The following is a 9,687-nucleotide window of genomic DNA, read 5'->3' as shown; positions in this document are numbered from 1 at the left end:
ATATTAATTTAGATTCGTTAATAATTTTAATAATAAATAATTTTTTTTAACTAGAACAAATAATCAAATTAATAATATCAGTAAAATAAATCATAGAAATATGAAGTTCGAACTGCTTTCAAAATTTATTTAAAAATTAAATTTTATTCATATTAAACTACATATTTTTATGACTTTTTCTATTTTTATATAATTAGTAATAGTTACTCTTATTTTTTCATATATATGTTTTTTGTTTATTTGCAAACAGCATCAAGTTTTTAATCATTTTTGCTTTTTCTCAATGCAATTCAATGAAAAAGTCAGACTTACTTTTTGTGGCGCCATCTGTTGGATTAGTTTGACCGACATTTCCCCTCCGGATCGCAAGAAAACTACTATTATATACACATACACGCTCGAGGCAGGAGGCTGTTTGGAAGTAACGCTCGGATGAATTATAACACACATAACCTCGAAATATACACGCACTTTGTTAGCAATATCAAAAATTTTTTGATGAAAAAACACAACAAAAAGTGTGTGGGGACGTCTGTTAGCATGTTCGCTATCATTTCTCAGATTTTGAAGGCAAAATATTTCTTATACTAGGAAAAAAGGCGGGGGAATCTAACACTGAAAAAATCGATACTATTTCCTAAGTGCTATGCAAATTAATGACATTTTGCTAAATTAAAACTTTTTTGAATTAACCTACAAAAAAAGTGTGTGGGGACGTCCGTTAGCATGTTCGTTATCATTTCCCAAATTTTGAAGACAAAATATTTATTATTCTAGAACAAAAGCCGCGGGAACCTAAAACTGCTAAAATTGACAATTTTCTAAGTATCACATGCACTTTAGCTAAACAAAAAATCGATTTTTTTCGATTCACACCAGGAGACCTTAAATTTTCATAATTTGACATGGAACAAAGTTTAAACCAATATACATTAGAAACAGTTACAAAATGTATTTCAAAAAAAATTCCTACAAAATTTTACTTTGTTTGTCATTTATTGCAAAAAGTTCTGACCTATCATTTACAGGGGAATTAATATTTCTTAAAAAATGATAATTTTTCAAAAAATTTGCAATTTGTTAAGAAAAATACTTACAAACTTGTAATTCATTGAATACAAAAAATTACTTCTGATAAATTCAAAGAGGCCCGCCTTCTAGCATGCATTTGAAATAAAACTACTATTTTGCATTTTCCAGGCAAAATACAAAGTCCTTTGGTAGTCTTTCCCCTATTTTTCCGAAAACTGAAGTTTTCCCATTTAAAATCCCATGTTAATTTCAAAGGCTAAGGCAGGGGTCTTCAAGGGTAGATCCTGTATCTACTGCCGATCCCAGGCCAATAGGTCGCATCTACTCAGTTTTGACCCAGGACTGTCAAAACCCTTTACCTTATTTTTTGCCGCTAGGAATTCTTGAACTGGAGACCTTTATTTCAATTCGAAACGTCACGCTAAAATTGAGAATTATGAAATGAAATAATGAATGTTTAGTTTTCGTTGTTTTAATATTGTTAAATAAAATATTCAATGCAATTGTGTTTTTTTATGCTCACAACTTGAATTCCATAAAAATTGTTTTGTGTAAATATAATTCAAAATTTAATTTTCAACTTAAATTAAAAAATAGCAAGAAATTCACGCGTCCTTGATTTTCTATTGCCTAATATTAAAAACATAATCAAGTTTAAAATGCATAACAACACATTTTTCAATATTAAAAGTTCAACAAATTGTCAAATGGACTTAAATAATTAATTATATTATTATAACTAACAGATATAAAAAATAAATATATTACCATTTTTAAGATCTGTTAATATCAATGCAAAGAATTTTTCCCTTCAGTTGCGATAACGTTTTTCAAAACTTTACCATTAAAAATTACTCGTGTTTTAAAAGTTTTTTTCTAATTATTTATTTTAAAGCTTTATAATTTTAAAAATGTACATTTTGAGTGGTAAAAATGACGAAAAATTAATTTTTTATCGTAGAAAAAAAATGTGTAGCGTCAATTTTAATTTTTTTTAAATGTAATAAAAATCTAAAATTCTACAATTTAAGCAGCTTTGGCTTTGAAATATTCAATATACTTTAAAGTGGTAGAAAATTAAAAATTATTTGTATTTAAAAGCTCTAATGCAATTTCAATTCCTTTGAAAAAAACTCTTAAATTCTGAATACCTTAAATTTTGAATACCTCAAATTTATTTTTGACTACTTATTTTTATTATTGTTAGTATTTAAAAAATTATTTAGTATTATTAATTTTTCAAAGGGGTCATAAATTTCATCTCAGTTTCCCGTCGAAAAAAAATCGATAGATCTTGAAAAAGGTAGAGCATTTCCCTTTCGGGGTAGGCGTGACTCACACGGTAGGGGAAAGTAGTGTGTGGAAGGGATAGAGATTTTTCAGATTGATCCAGAATTCTCGTGCTATTTAAGTAAATAACACGTTCGTTCCGCAACACTGCTCCGACTTAGGTTGCTGATCAATCTCTCTAGCAATCAGCCCAAGCGAAGAACCTCACGAAGTCGTTATGTAAGGATCCCCACTTGGATCCATTAGTAGCCAAGGTCTTTGTTTCAGGCGTCATTAACTACTGACACTCTTTTTATTAACTATTTGTCGCCATACTTTCCTGTCCTGGCATACTTCTCTAGCTTCTTTTATGTCCATGCATTTTTTCATGCAGGCTCTCGTGTTTCTGTGTCTTCTTATGTCTCTTCTAACTAGGGTCTCATTCACACATTCTAACCACTCTTTCCGCGTTCTACCTCTGAGCACGCTGCCATTTACTTTACCTTGATACACTTGTTTCGTTAGTCGTTCATTTGGCATTCTCTCAACATGTCCGAACCATCTTAACCGATTTCTTTCCCATGTGTCTACTAGCGTCTCTTCTGCACCACATTATTGATAAATTTGAAAAAACGCAATTCCTTTTTTTCGGCCACCTCAAAATAGGGGGAGCATTCCCCTCAATCAAAGAAAAGTTTTTTTTATCATTCTTGCTTTATCTTGATATCTGCTGTACAAGCTTTGGTGAAATCTGTGGAATCTTTAAACTCTTGAAATGTAGGCTTGCACTTGGCTACAAGTTGCCCGATTTGAAACGCGAAATATAGACAAATTTTAGCTTCGAATGTCTTGAGACTTCAAGTTTGAAATTGTTTACGTTGAAATCTCGAGAGACGATTCTTGATAGCCAGTTATGACACCCTATCAATTCTAGAAACCGACTAGAAATTAATAATCTACTGCTTCCAGGTTTGCAGTGACTTATTCACGCGTGGAATTGACGTGCAAGCTGTGAACGTTGTGATCAACTTTGACTTTCCCAAAATGGCAGAGACGTATCTGCATCGCATCGGTCGTTCTGGAAGGTTCGGCCACTTAGGTATTGCAATTAATCTAATCACGTACGAGGATCGTTTCAATCTCCATCGTATTGAACAGGAACTCGGTACCGAAATCAAACCAATACCTAAAGTGATTGATCCCAGTTTGTATGTCTCGAGACCTGAAGACAACAGTTGTTTGGAGGAGGGTAACGTTTCTAAGTAGTTTCGAAATACAATTGCTTTATGATCGCTCAAAGAAAGTTTCAAGTGGGGGATAGTGGTTGAAACTTGCACGCGTATCAAAGCACGCGTAAATGTGCTTTGAACTTGAACAATAAAAGTGGGAAGTTTCGAGTTACTTAAGTCTGATGAAGATAATGTACAAGTGAGTTTGAACGTGTAAAAAAGGAAGTAGTGATGAGATGAACTTCGAAGTACAAGAAGTGCTACAAACATTTAGATAAAAGAAAAGTCTCTACACGAGGCTACAAATAACAATCGTCGAGACTATGAAAAAAAAGGTTTACTTGTAAATAAGGCATTCTGAGCATGATTTTAATCATGTGGTAAGCGCTCGGTAAACTCAGTGAATGAAGTGATTTGAGTGCCAGTGCGAGTCATTCTTTGTAAATAGAAATATGTTTAAGTGTAAATAAGGCTATTTCACAACGGAGTCAAGTCATCATCAAGCTGCACACAAAAAAAGCATAAAATCAATCGACGTGATCATCGCATTCTACCGAAAATGTAAATAGAAACATTTCGCGTCATTTTCAAGAGCAGATTTTTATACTGATTCAAGCTTTCATTTCGAACTTTTATTTGTCACTCGCCAAAATCGCGCATTTACATCGATCTCGTAAAAATTACTCGCTAATCGATATATCGATGTTGTAGACTTAAACATACTCTTGTCACAATCATAAATTATTTGTATATCGAGGATTGTTGTTAGTGTACAAATATTATACTCGCTCTTAAATTGCATCGGCGATTTTGGCTTGACTTTGTGCATTCTATACTGTCATAACAACTCTGAAATTCAAATCACTTTTCCAAAAGAAGAACGTTTATTTTCCGTTTAATTTGAGTGGTATTAGATTTTTTTTTAATTTCAATGTGATTGGATTTTTTACAACACTGTGATTGAGCGTCAGAAGTTGTAAAATTGACTAGTTTTATACAATTATTTTTATAACTATCTGGCTGGTGGATCGAATGGAATTGGGAAGCCTTTTGACGCACGGTTGCCACTCGGCGAATGTCTTACTCTTTTTCTAATTTATTCACGAAATTGTGAGAATAAAGCGACAAAATTACGAGAGAATTAAGAGGAAAATATTTGTCAAACTGAAAACAACGAAAGTTTTCAAAAAAAAATAATAAAACGTTTTCGCTTATCCGAGATCGTAAGGTTTCCCTTTTCCCGGAACGCGTTTTGCATCACACCAAGGCCAACTTGTCCGAAAGAAAAATGTATTTACAATGCAATTTTACAATTCATATTTAAAAACGAAAAATCCAATGGATATTAGCCACCAGCCAATGTGACCTACATATATGAAAAGAATTTCGTAATACACAAACAGTAAACTTTAAAAGATTATTTCAGAATTAAAGAAAGACTTCTTTACGAAATCTCATACAGAATTAATACGAAGCGGTTTAAAATGCATTTGTATTTATAATTTAAAAACTATATGAACACAAGGATGCGAGAAACTTGCTAGGAAAATTTTTTGTTGTTTGAAAATAATATGGCGATAATTTATAATACGTGCTATCTAGACAAATGTTGTTCGTCAATATTAATTGGCTAAATACGAAGAGCACGTCTAATTGAGAAAAAAAAATAATGGAGTCTTGGTGTCTTTAAACTATGAATCTGCATCTGTGTGCGAATGTTTAACTGGTCCATTTACGACCTGATTGTTCGTTAATGTATTAATTAATTAATTGTGATATTAAAATGCATTGTAAACCGTTATCCCATCGATCAAAACAACCAATATCTTACGAGGGGTGTTTCGAATTCACAGTTATTTCTGTAAAATGTAGAATACACCCAGTGAATTCCGGGTAGAAACACCGTGTGATTTTCATTCAAAATTCAGTCTTCAAGATTGATGTTTTTTAAATCCGGACGATAACAAGAGAGAGAGAGAGAGCCAGAAAAAATGTTTAAATTAACTCTTGTGAATCGTCGCACTTCCGAAAATTAAAATTTAGGTTTTCAACGAATGGCTTAAAAAGTTTTGTAGACAAGTTTGTGATCTTTTATTGAATTTTGCGTGGGACTCGATTTGGCGAAAACTATCATTCATTATCAAATCGAGTCAAGTTGTCCGCGAATTTATCAGAATTAGCTGTCTTCTCAGATTCGAACTCTTTTAAACTGAATTTTGATTCTTAGATGGAAAGCTTTTTCTTTTGTATAGCGATGATACCCTAAAGATGAAAAGTCACGAGCCTATCTAATTATGGTATCTGTGAGATCAATTTATTTACATTTTGCAGACTGCTCTCAAATTTCACTGGTCGTGGACAAGCCTGGGGCTGCCTCGTGGTTCATTTTCAAAAGGGAAATTCCGAGCGATTCAATTGAAGGAGTAAAAACGTGACTTGCGCAAGAGACAAAATTGTTTGCTTTTTGAGAATGCATCTCGACTAGATTATCAAATTACTTCGAATGGCAGTTTAAATTCAAGGCAGTCGCGAACAACATTGAATTCCGTGAAGTTCATTGTTCCTGTAGTGATTATGATATCGGATCGATATTTTGTACAGAGCTTTTGAAATTTGAGATTTTTCGTTGACAATTTTGAACTTCACTCTTTGCTCGAAGCGGCTTGGTCCAACGTTTTGTTTAATTTGAGAAAGCAGCAGTCTGGCGAAAAGCAAAAGTAAATAAATAGTAGAAGTTGGAGAAGAGGAGGGTCGATTAGCGACGCGTTCAGATTGAAGACAGAGGATTTCTTTTTTAATTGATGAAAAGATCTCGCTCATCCAGTAAAGTTAAGAATTAAAACCCTTTCTTCAAACTGGCACCGAATGTCCTTGGAAAAGGAGGTTCTTTTTTTTGTAAAGATCGTTGCACAATTGCCAAGCGATCTAGGAGAACTGTTAACATCGGGCGGAAGAGGCAAAGAAAATAAATCCCACCATTCCATCAGCTGTTGGGATTATTTTCAACTTTTTTTTTGTGATCGTACGACTATTTCGTACCCAGTGAAGAAATCAGATCTTTACTCTCTCGTTTGAGAAAAATAAAGTTCTCTTTTCTTTACATTTTTCTGAGTCGACTGATAGAATATAATAAACTATGTACTGTTTGGGATATCCATGAAAATTACATCTTCGTCTTCGAAATAGGGAATCGGTACACCAGTTTTATATTCGTATCATATCAAAAAAAAAAAAATAATAAAAAATAAAATATTGAAAAAAAGTAAAGAAAAAACTGATCCGAGAATTAATAAGACCTGTTGTTCTGTGAACCACTAGGTCTAGGTGATTTCCTCTTACTTCGAAATCTGAAAATACTTTGTCACATCACAAAAAAGTATAAGTTAGTATATCAAAAGTTAAAAAATACTCTTATTAAAGTTGCTATCCGCGATAGGCAACGAGAATTTGATTCTGAGAGGATCATTTGTTTTGTGACAATAAAATTCGGTTTTCAATGTGAACAATTCGATAAAAAATGTATCGGCATTACAACATTGCGAAAATTTTCAATTTAACTTCCCGTGGCCATATCTCGAAATTCGTAGTTCCGTCGGCTTCAAAAACAGACGTTGCCAATTGCACACTAATTTCGCAATGTTGTATTATAATTCTGACCTCAACTTGTTAGAAAAATTTGCGTACTCTTCATTGTCTCAATTAAGTCAAAACAAAATTGTAAAAATGGGTGAGTGCACATTTTCCAGAAGAAAACTTTTTTTTTTATTTGTCACTGATTTCCTTTGACACTTGCCCATTTTCAACGTAACGCATGTCAAAATTTTAATTTTCCTGTTGGAACTAATTGAAACATTGTTCCATAATAAAAGGCCGATATCAAAATTTAATGTGTTAATTTTATTCACACTGATAATCAGTGTGACCTCTTACAAGGTGTTTATTTTTATTTTTAAGTAAACTAAGTTGATTTTCGATAGGAAAATAAAAAAAATTGAAGTTTTTTTAAGAAGACGTTCGAAAAAATGATATCATAAAGTTACTTTATAAATTAAAAAGCAGTTGACTGAAATATCGATAACAGGCAATAATTGATCTTAATTTTTTTAGGCTGAAAACGTTTTAAGCTAAAAAATAATTTGTTATATGTTTTCCCTTCATTTAAATTTTTAAATGTATTTTTAATGTTTGAATTTTTTTTTGAGCGGTTAATGATAAATATTTACTGTTTTTCTCCATTCACTGGTTGAGCTTCATAATATTAGATTAAATAACGAGCGTTAGGAGCTTAACTGAAACTAATTAATTGAGGAAATTAAAGAGTCCCCAGAGTTCCATTTCGTAATTCTCATTCCCTTTGAGCTGTATGCAAAGTCGAGCTTGGAAAACTATGAAATTAAACATTGCACTCTGCGGACAAAATGACGTATCGGTTTTTTTCCAACAATGAAAATTTACGTGAATAATGGCTTAATGATAAAATCGACGGATAAGTCAAATTGTTGGATAAATCTCTTCTTTGAAATTTATTCATTTTTTACAAGGGTGAAACTGCATTAAAGTCAGATTTACATAAAAATTAGTTTCTAATTTCAGGTATTTCAGTAATAATAAATGCAAACGTTAAAAAATGTTAATCAAATGCTTTTAATAATAATGCATTTGCCGTGATTTAAATTCAAACGCATTTTTATTTTATTTTTTATCTTATTCTTTTAAATGTGTTGACAAAATATACAGTCGAATTTCGAGAGACTCAATATCTTGTACTTCGACGTAAAACAAATTTAAGTTTTGAGACTGAAATTTGAGAATTAAAAGTTTTTCCGGGCGGAGTGAAAATTTTCAAATTAATTGAATTCGTTTGAGCCCAGGATAAAAAATTTGTGGACTGGCATCCGAAAAAAATAAAAAAAATTTTGAAATGTCATTTTGTGTTCTCTTTTTAATCTAATAATTCAAACCAAAATTCTATTGGTTCAAAGTGTTCAAACATTTTTATGCATTTTCTATATGTACAGTTTTTGATAGTAAACAATTATAAATAATAAATATTAATTATTCTTTAATGGAAACAAATTTTCTCACGTTTATAAGTTCGAACATCGCAAAAGTGCCGATTCTGGGCCAAGCATCGGTGGAGGATCGGAAAATATAAATAGACAATATAGACTGCCAGCACTGGCTCAACACTGGGCCGATAAAAATGCCGACATTGGCCTAATAACTTTAGCCGACCTTTGGCTGCCAAAATTGGACCAACATTGGGCCGTATATTCAGCTCCGGCAATTCGCACTTGGGTAGCTTTGAATTTTCATATAACTTTCAATGTAAAGTTTCTGAAATGTGAATTAACAGGTTTAGACCTCGGACCTTTTAATTTAGTTGAATGAGTTAGAGTTAATGGGCTACTTAATGGTCACGGGTCCTGAATGGCCTTTACTTGAATCGAAACAACATTCGCTCGCTCCGAACCTAAACATTCAGTGCCGTTAGAACTCCTTTCTGTTGTATATTTGGACGCATAATAACAGCTGTCGGAACCTTACGCAACAATGTGCTGAGGGTACTGGCATGCTGTTTATCACGCATGACTGAGCAGTTGAGCACTGTACCTTTTCGGCCCATCGGTCCCCGCATAAAAAAAAATACCGAGGACTCAAATTCTAGGAACAAGTTAAATGGGATTCCCAGTCTGTTTAGCAAGATATTAATCCCTAATAATATTTTAATGCTTTACGTATTGTTTAAATAATTAATTATTATGGTTATAACAAAAACTAGAAAATTGCAGTTTTTCTACATTCTTGAAGTTTGCTTCGATTCTTTAGTGCTACAGAAATATTAATCAATAATAACATTAACAACTATAATTGTTTAAATAATATCTTATTTCATATTATTTTGCTATTTTTCAGAATTAATCAGGTAGTTCCGCTTTTTGTAAATATTTCAACTTTTCTGCGGCTCTTCATTTATGAACAAATCTCTAATGAATTAATATGAACAATTATCATTGTTCAAACCATTTTTTATTGTTTGCTGCTGTCATTTCCTAAAATAAAATTTTTATAAATAATAAGAAATTGTTTAAATAATTATTCTTATTCATTAATTTTAATTTATTTTATGTTGTTTTTCGTACGTGTAAAAACTTTC

General features: G+C 32.1%; 1 protein-coding gene across 2 annotated transcripts in view; it reads left to right on the top strand.

Annotated features, from left to right (window-relative positions):
- The window catches only part of LOC117178174 (ATP-dependent RNA helicase me31b), a 20,806-nt gene extending 13,394 nt beyond the window's left edge, over nt 1-7,412 (top strand). Inside the window, exon 7 of one of the 2 annotated variants that reach the window (XM_033369463.1) lies at nt 3,271-7,412. In XM_033369463.1, the coding sequence (XP_033225354.1) occupies nt 3,271-3,567 (297 nt within the window). In that variant the 3' untranslated portion in view covers nt 3,568-7,412. The remainder of the gene's footprint in view (nt 1-3,270) is intronic. The other variant, XM_033369462.1, reaches the window with a different exon arrangement.
- The last annotated feature ends 2,275 nt before the right edge of the window (nt 7,413-9,687 follow it).

This window comes from Belonocnema kinseyi, chromosome 8 (assembly GCF_010883055.1).
Source record: "Belonocnema kinseyi isolate 2016_QV_RU_SX_M_011 chromosome 8, B_treatae_v1, whole genome shotgun sequence".
Taxonomy (NCBI): Eukaryota; Metazoa; Arthropoda; class Insecta; order Hymenoptera; family Cynipidae; genus Belonocnema; species Belonocnema kinseyi.
Note: the sequence above shows the minus strand (reverse complement) of the source record. Positions and strands in the feature narration are given on the sequence as shown.